The sequence below is a fragment of the Lipophrys pholis genome (genome assembly GCF_963383615.2).
Source record: "Lipophrys pholis genome assembly, chromosome: 17".
Classification (NCBI taxonomy): domain Eukaryota; kingdom Metazoa; phylum Chordata; class Actinopteri; order Blenniiformes; family Blenniidae; genus Lipophrys; species Lipophrys pholis.
In genome coordinates this window covers 19855395-19870715 of record NC_137643.1, presented here as the reverse complement: position 1 = coordinate 19870715, position 15321 = coordinate 19855395, and the positions used below count along the sequence as shown (strand labels likewise).

At 43.3% G+C, this 15321-nt stretch overlaps 1 protein-coding gene across 1 annotated transcript; it reads left to right on the top strand.

Moving 5' to 3' along the window:
- The first annotated feature begins 903 nt into the window (after nucleotides 1–903).
- Nucleotides 904–12368, top strand: LOC308123125 (importin subunit alpha-7). The gene is made up of 14 exons (XM_080485416.1): nucleotides 904–1017; nucleotides 3430–3563; nucleotides 3639–3731; nucleotides 5130–5229; nucleotides 5340–5434; nucleotides 6396–6527; nucleotides 6673–6761; nucleotides 6857–6956; nucleotides 7069–7232; nucleotides 7318–7396; nucleotides 7839–7964; nucleotides 9481–9608; nucleotides 10387–10571; nucleotides 11431–12368. Exons 1-14 carry the CDS (start codon nucleotides 1014–1016, stop codon nucleotides 11616–11618), a joined length of 1617 nt encoding a protein of 538 aa, XP_080341542.1. The 5' UTR covers nucleotides 904–1013; the 3' UTR covers nucleotides 11619–12368.
- Nucleotides 12369–15321: the final 2953 nt, after the last annotated feature.

The window sequence follows — 15321 nt, the reverse complement described above, 5'->3', positions numbered from 1 at the left end:
TATTAGAAGCTGTTTTTATGAGAAAAGGGGAATAGTCCCAGAGGAAAACAGACATTGATTGGCAGAGAGCATGGTTATTACAAAACAAATTTTGTATTATTAATCAAATTAAGCAAGTACATATTAATGTTTTGCACAACACACATATATATATATATATATATATATAACAAATGTATACTTATTCAAATTTTTAGAAATGGAAAAAAATGTACCTTTTGTAACAGCAAAAAGGAATCATTAAGTCATTTACTTTTTTATTGTTCTTATTCAACTACCCTACGGATTAAAATGAAGAATTAAAAACTATGTAAAAGTAAAAATCAAGTTCAAATTGATTGCAAAAGTGTAATTGCATATTACAATTACAAAAATTAAGACATAGAAATTATTGTCAATTTAATAATTGTAATTGGAAAATGTCACATTCACAAAACAATCTTTATAAAGTTCATACCATAGAGGTTAAGATTATACCAATGTATTATTTTTTAGCACCGCCTGTTCAAATTGTTTGTTTTTGTTATGTTTGATGTTTGTTTGCACTATTTCGATGATCCCCCATTTGTGCAATAAAGCTCTAAAAAAAAGAAAGAAAAAAAAGTCGCTGTTCAGACTCACTTTGACTTCGTTTTTAAACCTGCGGGCTGGTTTGACCGCCGTGAATCAACCTGCAAACGATCTAATGAAAAAAAAAAAAATGTAGCCTCCTAATATCGTTCCTTAACCCCGTGACGTCATCCACGGGGTTAAGGTAAAATAGATAGGAAAGGAGGAACCAGGGACGATTCTGTGCCTTTGGTCTGAAAACTATCAGACCTGGCAACTCCTCTCTTGTTTTGCAGGCCTGCAGCGCCCCCTGCCGGTCGGCCCTCGGTGGTGGAGCTCGTCGTTTCCGTCTCCGGCGGACATATTGCTTACAGGAGCAAATTCTCCAGAAGCTAAGAAGTGTCAGAGGACTTCAAATCGATTTAAAGCTTCACGACTCGACATTACAAACCACACACGACACGATGGGTAAGCTGCGGTCAAGATTCGAGTGTAGGTTTGTGTTAGAATATCTCCGCGTCGTCGAAAAAGGGACGATTATGAAACCCAGGTCGTTAGCTTAGCGGCTAGGCGTTAGCGCGCTACGTATGACTCTTCACTTCACGTTATCCCCGTTTTAACAAATTGTCATGACGATATTTGACATTTTGACGTTATTTACCACTTTTTAGATGCCTTACATGACGGTTTCACGCACCTGAAAGACGGGGAAACGCAACTATTCAACCAAATCGCGGAACGTTGGCTAACAGCGCTAGCATCGTGCCTCATGCCACCATGTATTTATTCATAAATACACATTTAACGTCTAACCTTATTGCCTCTTGTGTCAATATATACCAGCGCTATGCTTGTGTGTATATATCGTTTTTCTAATCAGTGTGATTGCTAAGTTAGTGACCAACAAACAAGCAGGGTAGCAACGAGTAGCATGTTGTGTACGCTTAGCTTAGCCTAATGTTAAGGCGACCTTTAGCTCTATTTGACGAGTCTGAAGACAATATCTCACGAATACGCTAAAAGGGATTAAAAAAGTCACCAAGATTACATTGATTAGCCACATCCACACCTTGTCTTGATTTTTCTGACAAATCTGACAGCCATGATGCTAATCAGGCAACATGTGACTCCAGTGTTTTCCAGAGCAATCCAGAGGATTATTGCTTCTCATCGATTCTGTCGTTTAAAGGATGGTTTTTCACGGGATAACGTTAGCAATTTATGGTTCTCCATAAAGAAATGAAGGAAACGCATTGAAACAAGGCAGTTAAGAAAGGCATACCAAAAAAGATTCATTATATTTTTCTTTTATGTTGAAGAGTATACGTGATGAAAATGCGTATATTTTTACAAAATTATACAAATGCCACCAAAAGTGACTACAATCTCAACATAAAGCTGTACTGTTGCATTATGGGTGTTTTTACAAACATCCTGGGACATGTGGACTGAACACAGACCGAGACTTTCCCTGCTGTTTTTTGGATTTAATGTAGGAACGAAGGAAGCATCTGGCCAGTGTCAATTTGGCCCAATAGTTCAATTTGACCGCAGGCCCTGTCTATACGATGTTTTTGGAAAACTTTCGTTGTGTTTTGGGGTCTGTTTACACGACAACGGTGCTCTGAGCTACTGAAAATGCAACTTTTTGAACACACGCCTGACTCCATGGCCCTGCATGCTCATTACATCACTGGCGACATTGTTTGCAGTGTTTCTGCGTCTACGTGTAAATGGACATTGTTTTCAGAACATTGCTGTGTAATTGCAAATTTTTTCTGAAAGCAAAATACTAAAAACAATGCTTCTTCACTTGGAAAATGGTGTGTACATACCCTAATCTTGACTCTACATCAGTGGAGTTCAGGTTAAGCGTGACGTAGTTCTTTCAGTCTTTGTTCCCCTTGTCTAACCCGGCTCCCCCCAGAGATTCCTGCTCTGGCATGTTGTCCTCCCAGCAGAGCATCCAGACGCATGTTTAACTGATACGTGAGCTTGTACTGGAAATTGCTTCTGTTGAGGCTCAGAAACCAGGACATGAACTCTGTTTGAATGGCACCTCAGGAGCCAACTCATCGTCCCACCATATTTACTACAGAAGTGATCCTCCTCTGTCACTGTTGCCCCCACACCTCAGACCCCATTATCACCACCTTTCAAGTGAAAACACATTGGGTATTTTTACATTTTCATTTCAGAAAAATCTCATGTTTACACTGCAGTGTTTTGAAAATGACGTCCGTTTACAAGGAAATGGTAGAAACACTGAAAATTATGTAGTTGGCGTGCCAGGCCACGAGTCGGTGCTGTTCTTTGGTTTTGTCATAAACACTCACAAACAGAGAACAATGGATTCTAAACATTAACAATGGATGTACACAGACATTCGTATGGACAGATGACCAAGTTGGATAGTTATTACGCTGACTGTCAAAATAAAACTACCAAGTCTAAGGAGAACATGGACTGGGAGTCATGGCGCTCCGAGACAAACTTTTTTATTGTCCATCTACTTGCGCACTTGCAGAAGAACTATTTTCTCCAGCTGTGGGGTGCATGACCTGTAGCAGCGTTTCAGAAAAGTTTCATTTTCCACCATCTCTATGGATTTTCAAAAAGTATTCCCATGCTTCCATGGGGATGTAGTGTATTCACCCGTTTTCATCGAGACAGTAGCTTTTGGCAGTGGCTTTGAGCACCCAAAACACAACAAAATGTTTGTTTTCCCTTGAAAATACATAAACGGTGGCTCAGTATCTACTCATCTATACGATGTATAGCTTTTGAACCACCTCCTTGTCTCGGCAAAACTTTCCTGAGACAAAAAACCAAAGACTAACCTTTTAACCCCGATCTCCCCGTGTCCTCTCGACTCGACAGAGCCGTCAGCCAGTCCGGCCAAGGATAACTACCGGATGAACCGCTACAAGAACAAAGCACTGAACCCCGAGGAGATGAGGCGCAGGAGAGAGGAGGAGGGCATCCAGCTCAGGAAACAGAAGCGAGAGCAACAGGTAACAACCTCTTCCTCACCAGATTGAATCTCCAGACTCTCCCGCAGCCTCTCACCAACAATCCTCTCGTTGCAGCTCTTCAAGAGGAGGAACGTCGATGTTCTTAATGAAGACGAAACCATGTTCGAAAGTCCGCTGGTGGACTCGTACCTCAGCTCGCCGGTAACAGTGAGTGTCACGTTTTCCCTCGTCACTCCCTAAAAGATGGTCATCCAACTGTCCAACATCCAAGCTTTGTATCACCCGCACTGCAGAACCACAAATTCAACCAGTGCGGTCTCGATCCAGAACTACACATCAAGATCTTGAAGTGTTCAATAATCACAAAATGCTAGTACTTGCTGATCTGAGCTATAGATGTTTGAATACACAGGCTTGATCTCTTTGGAGCAGATGTATTGCTGGTAGTTTTGTCAAAAATGGGCACAGCAGTCAATCATTAGTTCACCATGACGGTCACCAACTAGGGCTAAGCGATTTTGGGAAAAAATCTAATTGCGATTTTTTTCCCCCTCAATATTGCAATTTTAATATGCGATTTTTTTCAAGGTCCTTTTCTCATGTATTTTTCAACAAACACAAGCAATAAATCAATCTGTATTATAATAAACAATATCAGATTTATTATACATAAATTGTTCTTTCTTATAGGCTAGGCTTATGTTAAGATAAAGTAAAATGAAGCATGTATTAATATGAAAGACAGTTTGTCTTCTACTTCAATTACAGTTGGAAACTTACGAAATACTGTGACTTGCAGTCTTGTAAGCGTTCACCACAACCAGCCAACCGCTTGTCTATTGTGCTTATCAAAGCAGTAAACCCAGGCTTGGTCACTATACTAATGCAGGGCTGGACATGAAGGATTTTGAGCAGTTTGGTTTCCCTACATTGCAGTAGGGATGCACCGTTTTTTCTCGATACTTAAATTTGTATATCTGCCGATACGATTCTGATAGGAGAGCTCTGTATGCTTTAATATTATTATTATCTTTATTGTTGACGTTAAATGAGGCTGTAACAATCTCCTCTCTATAGTGATGTATGGATTGTACAAATGTATGCATGTATTCTCTCAAAAGACAACTTGAGGTTAGTATCAGGACAGAAAAGGAAGCAGTACAAACTAGTTTTGTCTACGTGACGTCATCGTCTCATAATAAACTAGTTCTATCTTTCAAACCTCAGAATCACTTTATTAATTCCAGGGGAAATACGGGCAAAGTGGGCAGATGACACGCGCAGGATGCGCAAGTCGTCACGTGACCAGATCATGTGAGCAGTCAAATCGCAGCCCTTGCGATTAGAAAATTCTGTTTTATCTTATCGCGATATTATCGCAAATGCAATTAGTCGTTCAGCCCTATAACCAGCCCATGCGTTTCTGTTTTTTATCACTGCAGAATGTTTTAGATGGGATGAATCCTTCAGCATGCCTGCTTTCACAAACCTCAATCTTTAGCTTGCTTCACGCTGATTGTGTTCCTCTAGCCAACATGTAGTGAGCTTAATTCATATTATAAAAGGAGGAAAGTCCGCTCTTGATAGCTCCTGTTTCCTCCACAGGAAGGAGTCATTACCAGAGACATGGTGGAGATGCTCTTCTCAGAAGACCCCGAGCTTCAGCTGGCCACCACACAGAAGTTCAGGAAGCTGCTTTCCAAAGGTACAGATTGTTTCCCCATCTGGTCGACTTTATTTCATACATCTCCACCATGTGCCTTTTTTTTTTTTTTTTTTTTTTTAACACTTTCTCCTCCCTTTGCTTCATTCCAGAGCCGAACCCACCGATCGATGAAGTTATAAACACAGCCGGAGTGGTGGAAAGGTTTGTGGAGTTCCTGAAGAAGAGCATCAACTGTACGCTACAGGTCAGTTCAGGACAACATGGAAACGCCCACACACTCTGGAACCTCCCGGGACGGTGGAGGCGCTCTACCACCATGTTACTTTCAATTGTTTGGAAGCAAACCCAACAAAAAGAAACCAGCCAACAGTTAAACTTTGAATTATTCTAATAAACATTTTATTTATTTATTTATTTTTGAACAGATTCATTGTTATTGTTGGTTGATTTCTAGATTTTTACATGTTTACTATTCTTTACACGTGGGTTTGTACACACTCGACACTCGTCATTCTGCATTACAGCAGTTCATTTCCACACCCATATCGGTTGAGATCAATAATCTTTTTATCTTATTTACAACACACATTTTGAGGCCCCGTTTACACGCCGATGTTTTACGTTTACAATGGCAATGTTTTGACAACGATGTCCGCCAGTGTTTCCTCCACATTCATTTAGGAGTGGCCATTCCTGAGTCCTCGGCAAATCCTGAGCAAAAGAATTCCCAGCAGATGCAGAGGGCAGGGAATTTACTCATTATTTAACGGTTTCCACATGCCACAGTAGACGGGGGGGGATGGATGGGCACCGGATGATGTACAACAACTCAGAAAAGTCTTTGTTTTTTAAATCGTATTAGTTTTCTCTTAGTTGTCATGTTAACCGACACCCAAAAGACTTCAAAAGGTTTGTGTTTTCACATGGTGGAAAAAGTCGTGTCAACGGAGCCTAAAGATAAACTCTGGCCTGAAAGCCCAATTTAAACCCGTGGTCCAGTTTTGTATCGACTTAAATCTGTTTCTGCTTCACATCTAAATTTCCTGCATCGTTAATTTGTGAGTTTTCTTGCCAAGCAAGCTGGCGAATCAGAAACCGTGTTCAGCAGAGGAAAATGAAACTCGTGCCTGTTAACCCTGATGAAAGAAGTCTGTGAGCTCGGTGATGTTGAGGGGCGGGGTCTGTTCTTCTTTCTGCGCCCGCAGTTTGAAGCCGCCTGGGCGCTCACCAACATCGCGTCGGGCACGTCTCTCCAGACGAAGACGGTGATCGAGGCCGGAGCGGTGCCCATCTTTATAGAACTGCTCAACTCCGACTACGAGGACGTTCAAGAACAAGTAGGGGAGAGACGAGTCTGCTTCAGGCTTCTGTTTTACACCTCTAGATTGTTAAAGGAGCGACTGAACTTATCTTTTTCTTGACGATTTGTAAAGATTGACTGTAATAATATCCGATTTAAAGTTTGTGTTCCTTGATCGGCAGGCCGTGTGGGCCTTGGGTAATATCGCCGGGGACAGCGCAGTGTGCAGGGACTATGTGCTCAACTGCAACATCCTTCCACCACTATTGATGTGAGTCAGTTCATTTGTACCACCCCCCCGCAAAAAAACAAAAAAAAGCTTCTGGATTCTCCTGCTCCACAGTTGACTGTTTTTTTCTGATTCAGGCTTTTGACCAAATCAGCGAGGTTGACCATGATCAGGAACGCCGTGTGGGCTCTGTCCAATCTGTGTCGAGGGAAAAATCCACCTCCTGCTTTTGAAAAGGTACTACTTAAAACACACCAAGCAAAGGTGCATCTTAAAGACGGAGCAGTAGATGAATCGCGCTGTCAAAGCACGCGTGACGAATACGGTTCATTCCTCATCTGCGTCCCAGGTGTCGCCCTGCCTGCCCGTCCTCTCCAGGCTGTTATTCAGCTCTGACCCAGACCTGCTGGCAGACGCCTGCTGGGCCCTGTCCTACCTCTCCGACGGCCCCAACGACAAGATCCAGGCCGTCATCGACTCGGGCGTGTGCAGGCGCCTGGTGGAGCTCCTCATGTAAGCGCCGGCCCCACCCGCCCGTTTCTCCACCGCCCGCATATTTGACTTGTAAAATAGTTTCAATGCTCTCCTCGCTCCGCAGGCACACCGACTACAAGGTGGCCTCGCCTGCACTGAGAGCTGTGGGAAACATCGTGACCGGAGACGACATCCAGACGCAGGTCAGTGTTTATGGAAGTCAAGGTGGTTTTAAGCTTTATGTTGGTTAATATTGTGCGATTGCTCATGGTAGATGCATATGAGAACTTATGAGGGTTTTTTTTTTTCCCCAGTGTCACTACTTGTAAAAAGCTTTAGGTGGTATTTAACTAGAAATAGACCAAATGGTTTCAATAAAACATTCACCATTTGCTTGGTGGTTTGATGTGGATTGGAGCCTCTCGCTGGCCCACAGACCTCATGTTTGACTTCCCTCGTCTAATCGATCCTCGTAAAAACGTGCAGACAATGGGATCTGGTCTAACTGCATGATTATGTTGACATTTTGCCGAGAATGGGTGTACAAGGGATGAATATTAGTGTAGATAAATGTAATTAAACAGGTTTTCTAATGAATGTACTGAAATGACAGGACCGTTGTCAAGCTGCTTTCACTGTGTGCAGGTGGTGTTGAACTGCTCGGCCCTGCCCTGCCTGCTCCACCTTCTCAGCAGTGCTAAAGAGTCCATTCGCAAGGAGGCATGCTGGACCATCTCCAACATCACAGCAGGGAACAGAGCGCAGATACAGGTGGGACGCTTCCCGTGTCTGTGGCTTCAGGCCTTGTTTACACTCTACACAACGGTGTTTGAACTCGGGACGTCCTGATCACACTTCTTGGCCCCTGATACCGATCCGATATTTCGGGTTTAAGTAACTGCTGATACTGATAATTTCCCAATTCGATAGTTGCTTTGCTGTTGCTATAGTGCGAATATACTTTTATTATATTATAGTATCGACTAAGTTGTCTAAAGCTAAATGCTTCATTGGAAACTTTGCTGTGCTGGAATTATTGTAAAAGTCACTTATAGAATCAAAATTCTTCTCAATGATTTTAACTTTGCTCACAACAAAAAGAAATGACAATATCACTCTGTGCTCTCCTATAAAAAAGAGAAGAAGATAAAATATTTATTTGGAATCTCTGATCCACTTAAACTAGTTTAAGCGTCTCTGCCTGAATTGTGACAAGAAATTAAAATTCAAAATTGCGACTCCGACTTAACAGTGAAACAATTTGACTAAAATAGAAACAATAATAAATTACAACATGAACAGTGTTCAGTAAAACTGATCACATCGCAGGTTGGACACACATTTCTTCCATAGTCGTCTTCATATCGTTTGCATTGTCAAGCAAAATTAGTTATTACAACTGGCTGTTGAGTTGTTTTCATTGTCCAGACTGCCGACACGTTAGCTTTTGGATTGCTGATGCTACTTATGGCGTGGTTACTATTCACCAATCCCAGATCCACCGATGCAATCGGGACATTATGCTAATAGTCGACCAAAACAACGAGAAAAAGACCGTTTAAATTGGCTTCAAAGTTTACTGTGTACTGTTCTTTGCATGCATACAAAGGTGGTTTTATGACAGAAACAGCACCCACTAGTGGCCCTACAGGTAAACTACAACGTTTTCAGCAGTTCGTCTGAACGGATGTTTTCAAAGTGTTTTAGAGCGAAACTTTTCTGAAACTTGAATGACGCCTTCTCTTTTCTTCTTCTCTCTGCCGTTCTCTGGTCTGTTAAAGTGATGTCAACAAATTCTATGTGAAAAAGACCGTCGCCACTAAAAAACCTCCGACTCAATTTAATGCAACCCATTTCCCCTCTTTGCTAGTTTTCTGTGTCCCTCACATTTTCAACGTGAAGCGTCCTCGTTACTCAGCTCGTGCTTGTACAAGTTTCCCCCTCATGAGACGTTTTGGGAACTTTTCTCACGCCGTTACTTGCCGTAAATGTCAAAGTGGATGGCGTCATGATTAGATTTTCAAGAGGAGTAAAAATGTTGATTGTTTCTTTGAGGCCTATTTACAGCAGATTAAACTAAATGTGTCTGCACCACAGCGTTATTGCCTTATTGCAGGTGTTGACCTTTATGTAATCACAACCGATGCCTGCGAGTCTTTTTCCAAAAGAGTCCAACCTCTTTTTTTTTTTTTCTGCTGTCTGAAAACAATATTTACTCCTCTGATCATGAAGTGTTGACAGAATGTACTAAAGTAAAGCCGATTTCACTTGTTTCCCCCCCCCACAGACGGTAATCGATGCCAACATCTTTCCGGTGCTGATCGACATTCTTCAGAAAGCGGAGTTCAGAACCAGGAAAGAGGCGGCGTGGGCCATCACCAACGCCACCTCTGGAGGAACACCGGAGCAGATCAGGTCACATTTCCTTCACTTGATTATCTCTTTCTTTCTTTTTTTTTTTTTTTCTTTTTGCAATCACTCTTTATTTGCGGATGCTTTTTATTTTTGCGTGGCATCCGTCACAAAGATCAGGACCTCTGGATAAACATCTTGACAATCGGGCTTTGGAGAAGTGGATTCTGTAGAGGACTTTAAACTGTATCAGGGGAAAGGCGGGCGCACGAGGAGCGAGAATGATTATCTCCTTCCAACCTTCAAAACCAAATCAGCAGGTTTAACTCGCCAAACAAGTCGTGAGGAGAGAATATTTAAAAAAGGCTTAACTTCTTCGTTTTCTGCCGCAAAGCATCAAAAATCATCAGTTTAAGAATCTCTCTGATATCGGATATTTTATAATTAGAGACGCTACTTTAACATGACCATTTCTGTTAATTATGGAAAAAAATACCTGTATTTGTTTTACGTTTTAGTTCAACTTCTATTTATAATTATCTTCCTTAAGTGTCAATATATACATAACCTGTGGTTATGTATATATTGACACTTGGACACAAAAAACTGCTGACTCAGCCTTCTCTGTTTTCAGGTCACACGTCTTTCTTTTGTACATTTAGTGTGAAGTGCTCCCACACTTTGGATGACATTCGCGTGATGCTATCTCTCCTGATGTCTCTTTTCATCCGTTCCTTGCACTGATACGTCACGATCAATATTTTTGCCGTATCGTACAACAACCCGCAGTCTCAAATCAAATTTCGTCGTCAAATGAGACGTCTGCCCGTTGTCCCTGCAGGTATTTGGTTAACCTGGGCTGCATTAAACCCCTGTGCGACCTGCTGACCGTCATGGACTCCAAGATCGTTCAGGTGGCTCTCAACGGACTGGAGAACATCCTGAGACTGGGCGAACAGGAGGCCAAGCAGGAGAACAACGGCAGCGGGGTCAATCCGTACTGCAGCCTCATCGAAGAAGCCTACGGTACAAAAACACACACACACACACACACACTCCAACTCCCCTGGGTTTTACTGGTTGTATACGACTATACTGTTGGGGGGTGGAGGGTGGCTGAAAGGACAGAAGGTTTTTGACAAGATGTCAAATTAACCCTCGTAATCACATCCGATAAAGGAACACAAGCGGATCATATTGTGAGAGCGTTCAGGTTCTTTTTATTTTATTTCTATATTTTCTCAGCATGTGAGAGAATGGCCACAGCGCGTTGGCGACTTCCGATTCTTTGGAATAGTATCTAATACAGGAAATGTTTGAGTGTTAAGCTTCAGGGTCTTTTCACCTCCAGTCCCCATTCACGCAACGATTCAAGTGAAAATCTTTTTGTGTTTTCCGTTTCAGAAACGTTTCATGTTTACACAGCAACATTTTGAAAACAATCTAGTTGGCATGTCAGCCCACAAGTGGTTTGGATTTTTTTGCAATGAAACCACGCATACATGCAGGCAGGGAACAATACGCTATAAACATTAACAGTGGGAGTAAAGGGATATTCATATTACCAGAAGACGAAGTTGGATTGTTACTATGGTGACTGTCAAGTCCCAGGAGAATATCTACTGGGAGTCAGGACACTCTGAAGGAAACGTTGTTATTGTTCATCTACTTGCTTATGTGCAGAAGAACTATTTACCACGGCCGGGGTAGTTATTGTTTAGAAAATTGGGGCATTTCTGGAGTAAATCAACAGTAGCTAAAAGTTAGAAATGGAAACGCTGCTGTGCAAGAGTTTCTTTACTTTTGCACTGTCGACTGCTTCTTCGAGTCCCCCCCTCGTTCAAACCTGCATCCATCATCGTCCCGTTTCCACCGTCTCCTCCAGGTCTGGACAAGATCGAGTTCCTCCAGAGCCACGACAACCAGGAGATCTACCAGAAGGCCTTCGACCTCATCGAGCACTACTTCGGCGTGGAGGACGAGGACAGCAACCTGGCCCCCCAGGTGGACCAGGCCAACCAGCAGTTCCTCTTCCCCCAGCAGGAAGCCCCCATGGAGGGCTTCCAGCTATAAGTCAGCAACCCTCTTTCCTGTGATCCCCCCCCCCCCCCCCCCCCCCCCCCATACCTCCCACCTTTTCCAGTTGTTCCATTGGAAGACAGTTTAAAAAACTGTCCCGCCCTCCGTCGTATAACAAATCCCCCCCCCCCCGGTGAACCGACTCTCGCCAAACGGAAGAGGAAGCGTTCCCTCTGCCCCTCGGCGTCGAAACGCACACATCCGCGCACACCTTCCTGCCATCGGACAGCTTGTCGGTTTCCTCATTGGCAGTTACAACGATTGCTCTCTTCAGATACTTTGATTGCTTTCTCCGACGGGACGTTCCTTCTGCCCGGGATGCCCTGGGACCCAGGGGGCGTGAGGTAAAACACGCCCAGCTCTTGATGTCAGTCAGACAAAATGAAATGCTCATGACGTCCTCCTGCTTTCTGAATCGTTTCTCCTTCCTGCTCTTATTTATCTGCTTCTTTACCAGTCTTTTTTTTTTTTTTTTTTTTTCCTGTCTTTTCTCGTTTGGAGACGCTCTCTAGATTTCGGGCTGGCCTCTGCATATCTGCTGATGACAATTTGTTCTCTTCATGGGTGGTTTAGAGGCACAAGCATCCACCCTGGTTTTTTGGAGGGGTGGGGGGAGGGGCGTTCTTGTGTGGGTTTCTTTTTCTTTTTCTTTTAAAGCACATTTATCGGGGGGAGAAAGATACGCTTGTACACAGGAAGGGCTCCTAATAGGAGAGAGATTCAGGTTTTTAGAGGATATGCTTTAAAGAATAAAACAAAAAAAAAAAAAAAAGAAGGAATTATAGTTTAAAGGGTGGAATAGTTAGAGATCCAATTGTTCGTCGTGTGCTGTGTTAATAATCATTTTGAATTATGAAGTGATCTAACCAATAAAAGACGTAGATGGAGGGATTCTTTAAAGACGGGGTGGTGGGTGGGGGCAAGCGAGGGTAATCCCGGATCCTGGCGGACTACCCTGCCCCTCCCCCCCCCCCCACCCTCCAAGCCCTGCCCGACCATACAAGGTAGGGTTTCTTCTTTTGTTGTTTTGCATGGTGTTCGATAACGATGCCTACAGTCACCGAGTGTCCCTGGCCAAACACGGAGCGCGAGCGTCCCGGGGGTGGGGAGGAGCGGTGGGGGTGTGGTGCGAGGCTTTAACAGCGGTGTTCACAGTGATCGTGTTGGTGACGGTGTTGGTGGCGTGTCGTACAGTGGTAGAGTCGATTGTATAACCCCTGGCATTCTGTGTCACTATAATCGTGGAGGACACGGGGGAATATGCGGCGGGCGATGGCGTCTGCGTGGGTCCGTCGTGGCGATAGCTGTCGATGTAAATATTTTCTCTTCTCTGCCCGGCAAGGGGGGGGGGGGAACAAAACGCATCGCCTCTTTGACCCCACCCCACACCCCACCCAAAAAAAAAACCACCCCGCTAACGAGTCGCAGAGTTTGGCACCAGGGATACGTGTCGGACGAGTGACGAGCCTAACAGCAACAAAAATTCAAAGTTTGAATTTTGATGTATTTGCATTATATATTTCTACATATATATTTGCGCACACTTCATGCACACTTGCATACAACACCAGCAGACACTGTACACACACCTCACACAGATGAGTGGCTCGGAGCAAGACGGGAACTTTCCACAACGGCTACCGTTTGAGTTTAGCTTTTCGTTTTGTTTTTTTTTTGGGGGGGGGGGCGAAGGGGGTTTTCGTCTCTTATCTGGGACGTTTTCCCGGGTCGGACGCGCCTTTATGGAAACTGGATCGGCCGTTGCTCCGAGCCACACGACTTGCTATGGTTGAGACGAGCCCGGTGTCGTCCGGGTGGGTTTTTTTTTTTTTTTTGTTTATTTTGGGTTTTTTTGCGTGATGGGACAGAACTGTGGTCGGATGATGTTTGACTGACGGGCACTGTGTGAGGGAGAGGTTGATTGACTCTATGACTCTGTCCCAATTCAGACCGGGACGGCTCGTTCTGTGGATTACCGAAACGCCCCGACCGGATCTAAAGCTTCTCTGCACAAGAACCGGTGGGTCGAGCAAAACCGGCTGCACCAAAGAATATCGTGGCGCGTCTTAATTTTCCGTTTTCGTTTCTACATCAAAAAATAAATAAAAAATCACGAGCGCAGCGCTTTTAAGCGTTTCAACTTTCAGACGACCGCGCGACTCGTTAGTGCTGTTCGGACGTCATCCACAGAGCGGCCGCCGCGCCCCGCAGACATAAGAGGTCAAATCGCGTAATAATTGACCATCAAGAACTTCACTCTACACGTCACACGCGTGTACGGCGGCATTTATAACTGAAGTCTTCGGATTCCTGGATAATTCTGTGCGAAGAATTGCCAGAATTTGCAACGTAAAATGGATTAAAAAAAATGATATATATATATATAAAAAGAAAATAATCCAGTGCATCAAACAGGAAAAAGAAGATATTTATATTTCTGAATAAAATGAAAATGCACTCCTGTTCACAAAAGTGCCAATCCGACCAACAAAGACTGGAGATTCTTATGTATCTGTCTTTGACTTATAGATTATTTTTCCTTTATATCTTTTTATTTACTTGAATGTGCACACACATTGTGCAAAAAAAAACAAAAAAAAAAAAACACAAACATTGCTGCTCTATTTTCCTTATCTTTAAAGTTACGTTATTTGCCATGGTTTCTTTTGGAAGTGTGGCAGACTTTACTGTGGGCACCTCAATAAGGAAGTTAAATACTAAAGTGGGGTTTAAAAAAAAAAAAAAAAAAAAAAAGAACAGGACTTGATTAACTCCCGAAAACTGGTTCTCCAGCTGCAGTCCAGTCGTGATGGTCCCCCGCTATTACAGTCTTCTGACGCTTTTCACTGTGCAGGGCCAAGCTGCAAATTCTGGAAGTGTAGGAGTCGGAAGATGCGGCGGATACTGCGGATGAGTCGGCGATGAATGGCAAATTAAAAAAAAAAAAAATCATCTTTATTTTTTTTTTTTTTAAAAACACAAATGTCTGCTTCGACCAATCGGAGGCGACATTGAGTTTTGACATTTCTCGATATGTATGACAGGACGCAAAACAAACGCACTTCATCAACTCGACATTTATTCGCTGTGCATTTGCAAAAATGTTTGTTTTAAAAAAATAAAATGCGCAATTCAATCAATTATTCCGTGGTTTCCATCGATTGAGAGAATTTCCCGAGTGAAAACGTCCATAACCTAAATGTACCTATATCGTCATACGGTTGTTTTAAAGGATCATCACGTCTCAGGTTGAGAATTGCGTCACTTTGAAAGACCTTGAATTCCGGCGACAGGATTTCAAAACACGTGGGACTGAAATCAAACGTGACCACGAACACGCAAAACATAGACCTGAACTTAGATTGTTCGATTTGTAAGGTACATTCAGCCTCGCTGGACTCTCTCTGAGAGTTTCAATCGCATTCAGTCTTTTCGCGGATCTAATGTTGCGAGACGTCACTTCTCACTCCGAAACGAACCTGCGCGACTTGAAATTCTTCCGTCAAACACTTCGTCAGCGACCCGTCCGTCAGTGTCTTGTATCCGTGAAATCAGCCCGCATCGACACGAATTGGGGAATTGGGGGAAGTCGCAGTCGACCACGAAGGCGCCGACCTTTTCTGTCCTTTTTTTTTTTTTTTTTTTTTTAACCAAAGCTCGGTCGTGACTCTCGACCCGACGCGTTCGCCGAGAGTTT